This window comes from Varanus komodoensis, unplaced genomic scaffold, assembly GCF_004798865.1.
Source record: "Varanus komodoensis strain SLA01 unplaced genomic scaffold, ASM479886v1 scaffold87, whole genome shotgun sequence".
Classification (NCBI taxonomy): domain Eukaryota; kingdom Metazoa; phylum Chordata; class Lepidosauria; order Squamata; family Varanidae; genus Varanus; species Varanus komodoensis.
In genome coordinates, this window is record NW_025336565.1 from 732,237 (window position 1) to 746,924 (window position 14,688).

General features: G+C 57.7%; 1 protein-coding gene across 1 annotated transcript in view; it reads right to left on the reverse strand.

Moving 5' to 3' along the window:
- Nucleotides 1-857: 857 nt before the first annotated feature.
- The window catches only part of LOC123016603, a 23,652-nt gene continuing 9,821 nt past the window's right edge, over nucleotides 858-14,688 (reverse strand). The window contains exons 9-14 of the mRNA XM_044417118.1: nucleotides 14,411-14,649; nucleotides 12,018-12,129; nucleotides 8,123-8,191; nucleotides 3,851-3,969; nucleotides 3,309-3,450; nucleotides 858-1,615 (exon numbers count right to left, since the gene is read on the reverse strand). Of these exons, the coding sequence (XP_044273053.1) occupies nucleotides 1,506-1,615; nucleotides 3,309-3,450; nucleotides 3,851-3,969; nucleotides 8,123-8,191; nucleotides 12,018-12,129; nucleotides 14,411-14,649 (791 nt within the window). The 3' untranslated portion in view covers nucleotides 858-1,505. The remainder of the gene's footprint in view (nucleotides 1,616-3,308; nucleotides 3,451-3,850; nucleotides 3,970-8,122; nucleotides 8,192-12,017; nucleotides 12,130-14,410; nucleotides 14,650-14,688) is intronic.

Here is a 14,688-nt window from a genome sequence, read left to right on the forward strand (position 1 = left end):
GCTCGAATCTCGCGAGAGGTTGATGTCTCAGTCGCCAAATCACCCAGGCTCTTCCGTTTGTGGCCCACCCTCAAATCGCGCGATATTACAGCACCACGTCCTGCGAGATTTCATTTTCGGAAGGGACTGTTGACGGCGTGACGCAACACTTCATGAAGCCTAGTATTCTGTCTCCGACAGCGGCCAGCCAGTCCTCCCCTCCCAAACTTTTATGGAAACGATATTTGCATTTAAATAGGATTGCCCTTCCCCAACCTGGTGCCCTCCAGATGTCCTGGATCACATTCCCCAAACTCCCCAGCTGGCACAAAACCACTAGGAAGACTGATTTTGCAGAAAAGCTGCAGTTTCCAACCGCAACCCTTAAAGCCCAAGTGTGTAAACCCCACTGAACACAGCGTGGTCTTCTCTCGAGTAAGCCCACAGTGGACTGCAGAGCCTTTCTGGGGACTGCTGGAATCGTGCCCGACTTCAAATTTCACTGCTACGGCAAGTGACCACCCTGCGTTTGCACCGTGCGCTTGTTGGAAGCAGCTGGCTGAGAGTCGGAAGTGCACTTCTGAACACGAGTGCAAGGGGTTAATCATCCCTTGCACCAGCAGAAGAAAGCCTCCTTTGTTCGGCTTAGGTCTGCAGCCCATCAGTCCCCTGGCCTCTGGCAGGCGGGTTTGCTCTTTCCACAGAACTTCACTTGGCTTGCCAAGTCCTGCCCCACGAAGGATTAGCAAAGATCCCAGTATATCTCTCCCCCCTGCAGAGATCAGATTCCAATGTACATAACGATTACCCATCCGCTCGTGAAGCTTCCTGGCGTAAGGTTTCTACACAGAGGCCCTGCATCCAACCCACGCATCCAGTATTAAGGCAGGTTTTGCTTTATTCTACAAGGCGACTGTCTTTCCCACTCCCTTTGCCCAGATAGGCCTACAGCAAAACTAGGAAAAAGATTCCCCTTACAACTGGGCATTCCTGAGAGATTCGGCGCCATAAAGCATTTTTACAAGAGCAGGGCATGCCGCACGCGCTTGCCTTACCGGGATATCACCTGTGAAAAAATATTCTGGTTCAGGCGCTCTGCCGATTTTTCTGGTGCAGTGCGGGTCCTTGTGCATGAGGCAGTAAAGGCGGGGCTGTGGCAGGCACGATTTGCTAAGAAAGATTTGCAGATGTTCCAGATTCAAAATCAGGTGATGGACCTGGGGTCTTGAAAAAGGATCAGGATTCCTTTGCGTCCAACTTGGATTAAACATAAGCCCCTCTGCAAGGCAACACGTTGGCTCCAGACCCGATTTCCCCCCAAAGCTAGAAAGAGAACGCAGGTTTCTTCCGTCACCTACCCCCCAGCAAAAAAAGGCGAAAAGAAAATGCCAGCATCCCAGGAGCATTAAGTCTCACGGTCTCACTTCTATGGGAGACCAGGAGTGCTTGGGTTCATCAGTGCCTGTGTCCGGGCTTGGCCTCGGCATTGTCCTGGGCGGGTGCCGAGAGGGCTCGGCTGGGCGCCGCTAGAGACGGAGGAGCCCCAGGAAGGTCCCGTGAGCACTGAAGTCGAAGGATGCGTTGCAGCGTGGAATGTAGAGGTTCAGGCGGTCGCCGTGCTGGAGGTGGAAGACCCCTGTGGGGAGGCAAAGGGGGTCAGGCAGCGGGCATGCAGGGCGGGACGGCCCTCCCGGCCCCTGCGCCTGAGCATCCTTCCCCCACCGCAGTGGCCCCTGCCACCGACGCCTCCATTCGGCACCAGGGCCGATGAGGAATAGCCGTGTGCTCAGTCCGGCTTCTGCAGCCTGCTTGTGTCCCCTTGCTCCACATGGGTGCATCAGCCCCCCCCCCAGCTTTTGAGGTGCCCCCCAGCCCTTTCCTTCACTTCTCCCCACAGGCTTTCCAGCTGGAAAGGTGCTAGCACACCCTTGCCAGTTTTCTTTTTTATGGAATGGACCTGAGAACCTCATGGTGCTGAATTCTGCACTCGCCGCTCTTTGCGGGCAGAAAGCAGCCCTGCATTTCCTGTCAGCGGTTTCACGTTAAACGAGGCTATTGGGTGCCCCGCCGGGTTCATGCTTTCCACACCTTTTCTCCTTTCTGCGGGGCAAGGCAAGGAGGGAGACGACGCAACTTCAGAGTATTCTTGTTGGGTATTTTAAGTCATGGGGTGGAACTCTCCAGAACTTGGTGAACTACAGTTCCCATCATCCTCACCATTGGTTCTGCTGGGTAAAGACACCCTACTAATGTTGCCCAGATCCTGGACGAGACATTTGAAAGGGCCAGAAAACCCCACGGAATACATGGGGGATGCCCACTCATTTTGAGTGCGGCACATTGCCTCTCCAAAATTCAACAGGTAAAGCACTGTTCAGCATGAAGATGCAGGGTGGAGTGTCTGCCTGTCTTCCGTCCCAGATGGTGCAGGAGAAGGACAGACAGACAGCCAACTGGAAGTGTTTGTTCCCAACCGCTGGATCAGACTGGCCCTCCCAGGTGTTGGGAGTGAGAAAGATAGCACCCCAGTGAGGCAAACAGATCGCTTGATTTGAAGAGATCGTTCCATCCAGATGTGAAGCAAGCAAGAGCGATCCCTTGTGGAATTTATAAGATTCGACTAGAGGGAGATGGAGTCCAGCATGAACCGCTGAAGATTTCATAGGAAATAGATACACGGAGGGATATAGGTAAGGAAAAATGGAAAAAATACAGGATAAGAGACCACTAAAAGGCATGTCAAGTAGAATTGAGGAAAAAGTTTATGAGTTAGTAAAGAAATGGTACCTGACACAGGTAAAACTATTCTATATGGATAATAAATATTCCAATTTATGTTGGTCAAAAAGTGGGTACCTATTTCCATATGTGGTGGAATGAATAAATTGATTAATTACTATGTAGCCAAGGTCCTAGTGGAAGGGTGCACAAGATATTTTATTAGTTTTTTATTATTAGTTTTTTTCTTTCTCTTTCCCCCTTTTATCTATGTATTTTTTGTTGTTCTTGATGTATTTTTGTATTTCTATTGGGTTTTTTTAGTTTTGTACTCTAGATTATCAAGACAGAGAGAACGAGCCCCTCCCAAGACATGTTCATAAGGAGAGTTCCAGGTGGTAAACACTAGATCGGGTTCCACAAACCGCTCTGAGCATGCTCAGAGATCCATTCCTCGTGATTTGTACTTGGGAGCAATAAAGAATGTTTTGCAAGCAAAACAGACGGTGCCTTGGCCTGCCTGAAGCAGGAACCTTGACTCACAACGCCAGGAGGCCCGCCGCCGGCCCGCCCGTCCCTTGCCCCCTGCCAGGCAGGCCCGCCTCTCTCACCTCCGCTGTAGCAGCTGTTGTACGCTCGCTCTGGGTCTGCGGGCATGCTCTGGATGCAGCGGAACAGGACCTGGTTCGGCCGCCCTGGCGCCAGCCGCTGCAGCACCTGCCCCATGGTGAAGGTGGGGTCATGGAAGAGCACCTGGGAAGCAGAAAGGGGCAGTCGCTGGCTCAGGCTGGCAGGACCGGTGGCGGAAGGACGGCGAGGCGTGCGGCAGCTAGCTCCCTTCCGGCACAGAGCGGACTGCCAGCCCGCCCTCGCCGAGCGCCCGTGCCTGCCGTGCCCCCCATCCCAGCCCGCACAGTGCCAGCCACGGAGAGCGGCTCTCCAGCACCGCGGGCTGGTTCTCCTCGCTCTCAACGGAGAGAGCGGGACCGAGCGGCGCTGGAGGTCACGTGGCCTCGCCACGCAGGGGGACCTGCCGGCACCCCTCCGGCCCCGAGCTTCGGCCCCTCCGCCTGCTGGAGGTCACGTGGCCTCGCCACGCAGGGGGACCTGCCGGCTCGCCGAGATGCGTGGCCGGGCTGCTCCCGCCCCTTACCTGGCTGTACACGAGGTAGAGCCCCGTGTGCTTCACCAGCACGTCCCGGCCGCTCAGCTCCAGGGCCCGCCCTTGCTGCAGGAAGGGCTTCCACCAGACCTCCGTGATACATTCCCCGTCTGCGGAGGGAGGGAAAACGGCAGTGACGCTGCGGTGCCCACGCAGCGCCCAGACTCGCACGCCCGCCTGCCTTTCATGGACGACTCCCGCGAGGAGCGTTCTGGTAGTTCTGCACGGACCGGGGCCTGGCTGGAGTCTGCCAGCAGAGCCTTCGCGGGGTGGCCCCATTTCTGTGGAATTCCCCGCCTCGGGAGGCGAGACTGGCACCAGCCCCGTGTCAATCTCAGTGCCTGCTGCAGCCGTCCTTGTTCTGGGAAGGCTTTCCTGGCCTTCTCCAGCCATGGGTTTAACCTTATTCGGATTTTAGTGCATTCTTCTCCTCCTTTAATCTGTGTTAGCTCTGCACTGCCCTCCACTCTGGAATCTGCCTCGATTTGGAGCAGTTTGCACGTTGGGGAGAAAGGAAGGGAGGAGGAGGGCTGGCTGGCTGGCTGCTGTGGAGCGGGACCATGGCAGAGACCCAAGGAGAGCAAGCACAGGTGGATTTTCCACCTGCCCCTTGAGCAGGCAGAAAAGAAAAATGCCAGGAAGACACGCACCAGCAAAAGAGCCGCCGTCATCTGGAAGCGCAGTGAGGAACGGTCCTTTGCTGGCCCGCTTGCGGTCTGGCCAGCCGCCCCAAGGAAGCCTCGGTGGCCAGGATCCAGCAGAGGCCTGCTTGTGTGTGGGACAAAGAACGGGGAACTCCCGGGCTGACTTCCCTGCACCTGTGCGCCTCGATTTGCTTTGCTTTTCTCGGGAGACTAGCCCGGGCAGCAAACCATGTTGGAGGGGAGCCGTCCTCCCCGGCTGGGGTGACCCACGGCGAGGCCTCTGCACGTGCCCAGGGAAAGGGGCGGCGAGGACGGGCGCAGGTGTGCGGGGCAGCCAGGAGGAGCCGCTGCAGCTTTGCAAAGCGGCCGGGTGCCCCCGGCCCTCCTCACGTCCTCAGGGAATCCGAGCATAGCTGCGGGGCTCGGGGCTCTTTTGGCCAGGCTTCCCCAAGCCAGCGCTCTCTGGAGGCAGTGGGCTCCCGCCTGGGGATGATGTGTGCTGCATCATGGGGGCCTGAGGATGATGGGAGCCGCAACCCGCCTACTCTCCCTTGCCTCTTTGCAAAGAAATGCCCGTTTTTCAGATCATGCTAGCCACAAAGCCACGACAAGCTCCTAGCAGAGGGAAGCAAAGCAGGCCCGGCAAGGAAATGCTTCCGGTCTGGAGAGGGCAGGCCGGGAGCCCTGAGCAAGCCCGGGGCGCAGCCTCACAGGTGGATCCACAGGCAAGGAGCACCTTTGTTGGAATTTATGCATAATTACCTGTACTAACAGCAGCACGTTATCCTGCTGAGATAGGCATCCATCACGGAAAACTGACTTAAGTCTCACATAACACATAAAAACATAGAAACTGAGCAAGTCAGAAGGGGTCTCCCAGGCCATCTAGTCTGACCCCTGGCTCCAGCCGGCTCACAACATGTCTCCCATTTGTTTTTGAGTTTTGAAAAGCAACACTCGCATATTCCTGTCTTTGTATTTCCACCCTTCACCTTGCTGCCCTCCCCAAATTGCAAACGCCTGACAAGCCTTTTGAAAGGTTTTGTTTTATCTCCCCTCCACTTTGTTGACTGGGGTTCTGGTTTTGGTTTCCAACGGGGTGGTCCAAATAAATAACGTAAAAAGAGCAGGCCTTCGCGAGCAGAGGTGCCATCTCGAAGGAACTCAAAATGGAAAAGGAGGCGCTGGTCCCAGCTGGGCCCGTCTGCTGGGGACAGAAGCTGCTTCCTGCCCTGGTAGGTGTGCCCAGAGAGGAGGCGGAGAGGCTGAGAGAAGGCTCCGGAAGAGGGATGGCCGCGGAGCGCTGCGAGGGCCAGGGGGAGCGGAGGGCCACGTGCAAGGGACGCGTGTCGCAAGAGCAGCGTGGAGCAACAAGGGGAAAGCAAACAGAGCGGATGCGGGAGAGGGACCCACGTGGGCGGAGGCGGAGGCGCCCTCCGCCTGAGCCAGCGCTGCCGTGCCCTTTGCATGGGATCCACTCAGGCCAGCTCCGAGAAGGAACCCCGAAGGCGGAGAAAGACGTCAAATGACGGCATGGACGAGACACGGCACAGTGAACGGCAGGGCTAAGAAGAGGGAGGATGAGTGGGGACGGAGGCGAGGAAGAGGCCAAGTGCCTTCCGGGCTGCCTGCAGCATCAGGAGAGGTGCACAACACCCCTGCCCAGGTCCCCCGGCTGCTGGTGTACTGAGGCATGCATCCTCTGACCGTGGAGGTCACAGCTGGGCCGGCAAAGCACCTGTGCAATCCCCTTAGCTGTCCAAATCCACTTTAATTCGAGGAAGTGAATTTCCCAGTCCAATTCTGCACCGGGCGAGGAAATCGGCCTTTGTGTCTCTCCTAAATATCCCACCGCTCAGGTGGAATATTCCCTGTCGGGTCCCAGCGTTATGAGCCCTCTCCACACCTCTGTCCCCACGCCAGGCCTAATGCTGGGCCCCTTGATCTGTTCTTGTTCTGCCTTTTTCCGAAGCACAACATAACCCCGGATTTTGGAATCTTTCCTTGCAGGAGAGCTGCTCCAACCCCCTCCTCATTTTAGCTGCCCTTTTTCCAAGTCAAGAATGATATTTTCCAGGTGTGGCGGCCAAGACTGCCCGTGATATTTTGTGGCACCAGAGTATGCGAAAGAGCACAATCTTGGCAGTTTTGCTTTTGATTCCCTTCCCAATTACGTCCAACGCGCAGCTTGCCTTTTTCACGGGCTGACGGTTTCGTCCAGCTGCCTGCCATCACCCCAGATCGCTCCTTGCGCAGTCGCTGCGAGCTCAGCCTAGCCTCCAAGCTGGGCTGTTTTGCCCCCAAGCGCATGATTCCCACATGCTTCCACGGAACCGCATTTGCCATCTTGATGCCCCTTCTCCCAGCCTGGCAGGGCGGCGGGGGGGGGGGGTCTCGCTGGAATGCGTTACAAGGGCTTTTTGTTTTTTGGCATCGTTGGAAAACTTGGCCACTGTACAGTTCACTTCCAACTTGAGACCATGTATGAGCAAGAGGCTAGGCATCAGTCCCCATGGGGACTGTCTGAGGAGCATCCCTGTCTTGGAGGAATTTGGCATGCACGCCTCCTCTCCGCTTTCTGCTCTGCAGCCAGTGGCTGAGCCATGAGAGGCCATCTCCCTTCTTCTCCCCTTCCTGATTAACTCTCAACAAACTGGTCAATGAACTGGGAAGAAGAGAATTATAGCAGTCAAGACCACGAAGAATAAAGAATAGAGCAGTGATCCATTTTCCGGCAGGAGCCAGCACAACTGGGAAAGGGGAGGAGTTTTAGCGATGTTCAGCAGTTGGAAAGGCCAGGTGTGAGTACAGGAGGTGCAAGCAGAAGAATTCCTGCGGCTCCCAGAGCATCATACTTGGGGGGAGGTGGAGCAGAACCTTTGCCCCAACCCTCCAGGTGCTGGAAGGTCGAGCGTGCGGCACCGGGCTGGCCAGGGCTGCTTTTGGGTGAGGCTACACGGTGCTCGCACTGGCTATTTGCGGGCGCGTCGTGTGAGCAGAGGTGACGCCTGCAGCTCCCAGAAATCCCAAACCTGGCTGCCCCCCCAGCAGGTTTCTCGGGGCAGCCGGGAGTCTGGGGGAGCAGCTGAGCTTCCTGAGGCCTGTTTGTATCTTGCCTGCTTCCCAGTCCTGCAGCTTCCTCCAGCCGGGGGCACTGCACCACAATACCCATCATTCCCAGTCAGCAGGAACGGCAGTGTTTCCAAGGGGACTCCAGAACTGTCTCCGGCCATTCGGGAAGAGCCAGCCAGCGCCGCGGGCTCCCTGGCCCCTCTTTTCAATCGCCTGTGGCACGAGCAGAGGGCGAGAGGGCAGCTGTGGCTGCTCCAGCAGGGGAGCAGCAGATTGCAGGGGGCAAATCTGGGGTGCTCCGGCCAGCAGGCCCCTAGCAGGGTTGACAGGTTGTCCCTGGACGCCCGGGCTGGCCTGGTCTCAGTGAAAGGACGCCGCTAGGCTCCACCGCTGCAGCCAGTTCGGCTCATCCTGCAGCTCCCCTGGTTATGGCAGGGAATCACAGGGCCAGGAGGGGGTCCTCAGAGGTCATTTAGTCCAGCCCCCCTTTCTTAGCAGATTGCGAGAAGATGCTGCCTGCTACACCGCTGAGAGGGAAACCACTCACCTTTGTTGGCTTGCCTTTCAGGGACCAGATGCAGGGCCGACTGCTTCCCTGGCGGGGGAGAGAGACAGCCTGAAATATTTGGGTTCAAGGGTTAATTCTTGCCTCCTTTTCCAAATTTAAACCCCCACAGTTGCCCATGTATCCCCCCGCCGCATCCTTGTTCTGCTTCCCCCAGTCAGGTTCTAAGGAAGAAGGGGAGGGTGCCCGTTCACTCGTCTACAGGGCAGAGGAGGAGCTATAACGTAACGGGATCCGCTGGGCATCTTGTCCGAGTGGGCGGATCAGGGCCCCCAGCCTGCAGTCGTGAGCGAACTGTGGAGACGGGACTTGGAGGCCACTGCCCTGTTTCCTTCAGCTGGAACCAGACTGGGCAGCTCTTGCCTCCGAGGACTCTCCGCCATAAAACAGGCCACTGGGCCAGCCAGGGTGGCAGGCCTGTGATCACAGACTCCTAGAACAGCAAGGTCGGAAGGGGCCAAGGAATCCAGCCCCCCGCCGTGGCAGGTCACCATTTCCACCGTCCCACTCAGGTGATGCCTGAGTAGTGCAGGAAAGGCACCCTGCACATGCTCAGGGGTACTATATTTATTGCAACTGAGACCCAACAGTGGGAAAAGTTTCCAGAAGCAGGTGAGCTCCCTGTTCATCTCGCTGCAGCCACATTGGCCCCGTGTGACGAATGAAATGGGCTTGCCAGGTAAAAAACACGTTGCGCACGGCCCTTTGCCCCAGGTGCACCTGCCAAATTCAAGTAATGTTTCCGTGCATCTGGTGATACCTGGATCTGGGAAGCGTTTTTTCTAATAAGAGGTCGTCTTTGGAACAGCCTCGCTGCCGCGGCCCATGTGCCACAGGTGCCCTCTTTTCGGCGCCAGGTTAAGGCAGCCCTCCTTGCAGAGCCGTTTCAAGACCTCCCTGCTCCTTCAGGGCCCTGACTCAATGAGGCAGGTGTGTTTCTTTTATTCCTGGCCAGGTCTTTTTATTGTCTTCTAATGCTTTTATGCTATTTTAAGTTAATTTCAGTTCCTGTTAATGCTTTTACCTATTATGTTTCATTCTTTTTATATTTTGCTTTAAACCACCCAGAAACCTTCAGCTTATGGATGGTGTGGAAGATGGATGATGATGCTTAATATAATTATATAATTTAACATTATAATTATCTAATGATTGTAATTATTGTTATTATTATAACTACCTTTCTGTTGGTTTTGGCTGCAATGCACAAATCCTGCTACCTCTCAAACTAAATTCACAGAAGCCGTATCAAAGAGAATGCAAACAGCAGAACGAACTCCACCCAGTGGTCAACGCCGATCAGCAAGTCTGCCAACCAGGACTGTAAAACCCACTGGAAAACGACCTGGGATTGGCAGCCAGGTTTTCAAAGGAATCTTTGCTGGGAGCAAGAAGACCAGTTCATGCCGTGCCAGGAGAATCTCTTCGGAGGGCAGAGCACACCCGTCCAAAAAGGGCCCTGGCTGGATCCCGCTGTCTCGCTTTCCGGCGATGGCACAGCCAGAGGAAGCCTGGGATAATGTGGCGTGGGGTCTCTGCTCGCTCGCCCGGCCCGTGCAAAGCCACAGATCCGCCACGAGTCCTCGCAAGAAGCTGGGCTTGTATGCTCCGTTGCATTTTATATCACTTTCACTTCCTCACCAACTTTGCCAATGCGTTTCCCGCCTTCCGCCTCCTGCCTTCCTTTCTGCTGTTAGTGGGCCAACGGCACAAAACTGTTGAGTCAGCTTCTACCCACCCTGCCCTGCCCTGCCCTGCCCTGCCCTGCCCGGCCTGCAGCCCAAGCCCGGGCTTCCCCAGCCTCTGGAAAAACGACCCAGCCGCCTCGCCAGGCACGCTGAGTCACTTCTGGTGCGGAGCGCGGTGACGTCCGGCTGTGCCGGAACGCAACTCCCATCATTCCCAGCCAGCCCGGCCCTCTTCTCCGGGGCCTCCTGCCTCGCTTTCTTTGCCGGGGCACTTGATTCAGGGCCAGTCCAGACGGGAGGAGGCGACCCTCTGGGTAGCCTGCCCCGAGCCGTCTGAGGCTTTGCAAGTTAACACCGGTGCTCCGAACCGAGCCTGGAGACGGACCGGAAGATGCCGTTTTGCCCAGTCTGTGCCAACAATCCCATCAGCCTGTTTAGGAGCATCAGATGTTCCCAGACCGTTTTCAAACACCCCCCCCCCCCCCGAGAAACACACACAGCCACCAGTGTGTGGCAGCTGCACCTTGTCCAGGTACGACGCAGGTGCTCCGCACCAGCCGGTTCACCAGGGCTCCTGTGACAGTGCTGGATGCAGAAGCATCCCCTGAGCCGTGAACAGCGCTCCCCGCTCCAGATCCACGGGAGACCACGGCCAAGCTCATCCACACTATCGTATCCCCCGCCTGTATGGATGGGGGTGAAAGCTGGGCAGTGAAGGGAATGGATGCATTCGAAACGGTGCTGGAGGAAAGCTTTGGGAGCGCCCTGGACCGACAGAAAGACAAACGGGGATCCTAGATCGAATCGAGGCAGAGCTTTCCCTAGAAGCCTGCTCTGGGCGCATCACGAGCAGGCTAGACTCCTGGGAGAAGACGATCACGCCAGGGAAGGTCGAAGGCAGAAGAGGAGAAAAGCCGACTAGGAGATGGACCGGCTCCATGAAGGCAGCCCCGGCCTTGAATTACGCGAGCTGAGCAGGGCTGCCCCGGAGAGCTCATCTCGGGGGGCTCCATTCAGGGGGCCGCCATAAGCTGGAGATGACTGGATGGCAAGTGACAACACCCCTCCAGAGCAGGCCAAACGCCTCTTATCTGAGCAGCAGAAGCACCTCCCACAGCAGCCCTCAAACAGGTTGCAACCAGATCAGCCACTGTCTCGCCAGGATGGGACATCCACACGGTGACTATTTATGCATTCTATTCACACCCCACCTGTTTCCGTGGTGAAACTCAGGGTGGCTCCGTGGGGTTCCCAGGCGGTCTCCCCTCCACGCTCAAGCCAGCCCCACCCCTGCTTAGCTTCAGCTCCCCTCCAGAGATTTCACATAGATGATGAAAAGGTAGCGCCCCACGGCGCAATGTGCAACCCTCCACCAGCATCCCTGTGGGGAAAGCAGCGCCGTTTCCCCTCCACCGACTCTCCAACATCCAGAAGCCCAGCTTGGAGAGGTCCAAGGGAATTGACCTTGCCCTCCGCGTCCGGATGCTTCGTAGTATCCGCACCAACAACATCTCGATCACACATCGTATAGCGCCAAAGTCTTCCCATTTACTCATTTCATTCAGAAACAAACCGAGCCCGAGCAGAGAGAGAAAAATCTCCGTTGCCTGGAGAGGTCATGGGCTCTCCCACACTAGAGACAAGCGGAAGGAAACAGGGCAGTCCTCTGAGCGGGGTGGGGTGGGGTGGGGTGAGCTGGTGTCCAGTGGGGCTGGACCCGAAGGCCTTCTTGGCCCCCTCCAGCTCTGCTCTCCAAGGTTCTGTGAAATCCCGCCTTTCCTCATTTGCTCCTCATTTGAAAAGGCCCTCTGCCCATTTTCCGTTTCTTAATACAGTAATAACTTTGAGGAGGATTATTCTATGATAGTTTGGATGTTGGTTGCCATGGGAGGGCCCCGGGTTCTCACGAACAGCCCGTGAGAGCGGAATCGTTCCTGCTCCCCATGCAAAAATCTTTAGCCTGCTGAATTTCTGTCCCCGGTATTTCCTACTCCTGCTGGGGGGATGCTAGGGAGTGAACTGGGGAGCAGGGGCCTGAAGAGCGGGGGCTCCCAGCCAAAGCTCCTCCATGCTGGCATCCTGCCTCCCACCCAGCAGCTGCAAAAATGCCCTCGGGGAGGCTGGCACGGGCCACGTGCGTCGACACGGCTCGACGGTTGTCTGCCAGACAGTTCGAGGAGTCTACTCACTTCGTTGACGCAGCTGCTCCTGTGAGGTCCTTTCCACGTCCCGTTTCCTTCTTTCCAGGTGCCTGGGGAGTTTCTCTCTTGTGGCACATGGCCCCAGAAAGTCACCAGCCCTCTGCAATCAAGCCAGGGAGAGAGACGGTCGCAGCCCGGCTGGCGAAGGATGCTCTGCCCACAATCCTTTCAGGCCTCCCCCCATGCAGGGGTCTCGCCCCTCCTGCCCCCCATCACTCTCCTTTTAGCTGCCGAGGGCACAGAGCACGGCTGCTCTTCAGAGCTGGGTTCCAGCTCGAAACGATGGCCAGTCCCAGACTGGGAACCCCAGGAGTCCCGTGGGGTCCCACAGACACCTGATCCTATCAGCCACAGCCCCAGTCATGGACTGGATGATGGGCCTTATAGTCCAGCAACATGTATCAGCGGGGGATAGGTTCTCCCACTGTGTTCCAGACTTAGGTTCCCACCCACTCGTCCTTTACAAACCAGGGCTTTTAAACGCGTTTTTAAAGGACACCGGCAAGGGGACAGGGGGGAATCCGGGAGGATTTCCCCCAAATTCTCAGCTTCCTCACCAGGCCTGTGCCCAGCCAAATCGACCGTGGACTCGTCCAGGGAGAGGGCTGCAAGTCTTCCTTTCCCCTGGCCCTGATCCTGCACTTCTAAGAACATTCAGCGACGAGGCCGGAGCGTTTCCCGTGCAAATTTTGCCAGCACGGAGCTGGAGAGAGCCAGGGAGCCTGCGCTGCATCTCCACAGGTCAAGAGACTCCTGAGGGTGAGGTGCGGAACCAGCAGCCAAAAGGTGGCCGTTTCATTCAGGAAGTGGCACACCTTGAAAGAGCTTCCTGGCTTCTTAAAAAGGGAAATTTCTAATGCGCAGATTATCGGAACACTGTTTCCTTCTTGCACATAGAGGCAATATTTTGTCGGCTGCGTATTTTATAGAGAACCACACATAAAGAGGAAGTTCGAAAGGGAAAGTAATAAATGTAATGATAAGAAGTGAATGGCTGGAGCAGGATTAGTGCTCAGGATTCCTAGGTGTGAGAACTGAGGCGGTGAGGGTGTCGGAAGCCCCAGCAGCCCCGGCTCCTGTGCCTGGGCTGCATGCCCCGCATCCAGTGTCAGTCTCGGGAGAAAGCCGATGGCAATGCCCAAGCGGAATGTTGAAATAAACAACAGGGTTTTCCCTCCACCTTTGAGCATATGCAGAGTGCCTTTCCCTCGCTCGTGCGTAGTTTAGTGGCAGGCCTGCCGTCAGCCTCGAGCTCATGGCGTGTGTGGCTGCTAGGGCACGACCTAAAGCTTGAGCCAAAGCATTCCAGGCACTCTGCACGTGCTCAGAGGAATGTTTATTTCCCACTCGCTTCACGCATAACTCAGTCTCTGAATTATGCTGCTGAGGGTGGTGCTGGAATGTATGGATGGGGGCACCCAAGCCACACGGGATGGCAGTCCTTGGCGTCCCCCCCTCCATCCTGCCTGCGGCAGGCTGGGAGTCACGGGCCGGTTTTCCACCCAGACTGGCCCCTTAAATGGGTCAGTCCCCGGAAGGGCGGGCACTGCGTTCCCACGCCAGGCCGCGCGACTCGGGGCCGGAGAGTGGCTGGGGAGGGCAGCAGAGCCCGCGTCTGGGAAACCCCGGCGGGGAGGAAGATCTGCAGCAGCAGCAGAGGCTGGCAAGCAGAGGGTTTCGCTCCTCGGCGGGATGGGGTCAGCCCTGCTCTGCACGGCTCGCCTGCCAATGTGGTGAAACCGCACTCTTTTGCAATAAGCGCGGCACCTCCCGCTCTGCGTCCCTCTCCTCCAGCCCCTCCAGGGGCTCCTTGGGGATCCCCAGGGGCTGCGGAGGTGCTTTCTGCCCCTTTGGGAAGGCAGCACGGCAGTTCCAGTCCCGGGCTCCAGGCTGGCTAACCTCCTAGGCCAGAAATGAAAGCGAAGCCAGACAGACGCATATCCCTCCTTCTCTTTTCCTGGAAGTTTTGTTTGTGTGCATGCATGTGTGGGTGAATCGGAACCCTCCCTCTCCATTTCAGGATCCATGTGGGCCGCTTCTATAATTAGGCTGGATGGGGATGCATGCCCTCTGCACACCCTCAGAGGGGCCCTCGCGCTCTTCGGTGACCCTCTCGCTTTGTTAGACTGCGGTGTCCACCAGCCACAGGAGCAGAGCCCACGGCGAGGGGTGTGGGGGATGGCAGGCAGGGCGATCGTCGGGGGGGCCCCCGCACGGCCGGCTTCAGGGGCCGGCACCGCAGGGCAGGAGGGCTTCTCCTGGGGCCGAAGCGCCGCCAGGGGGAACTGCGACACGAGTGGGAGACGCGCGGGGCTCCCGGCCAGCCCCCGGCCCCCCGCCAGGCCTCGCCCCCCGCCGTGCGCGGCCGCTCGCATGCTTACCAGGAGGGGCTCGGGGGTCCCCGGGAGGCGCCCCGGCGGCCCGGGCATCCTGGCTCTCAGCTCCCCGCGCAGCTGCACCAGCTCCTCTCGCAACACCTCCAGGCGGCACTGGAGGCTCCACAGCGCGAACAGGCAGGCCAGGAAGCCCACGGCCAGGACGCCCGTGCCCGCCCAGGCCGCCGCCAGGAGCGACGCGTGGCGACAGGGGCCCCGCCGCGGGCGCGCGCCGGCCATCGGACCTGCCGGCAGGCCCGGGCCCGCGCCCGCGCCCGCGCCCG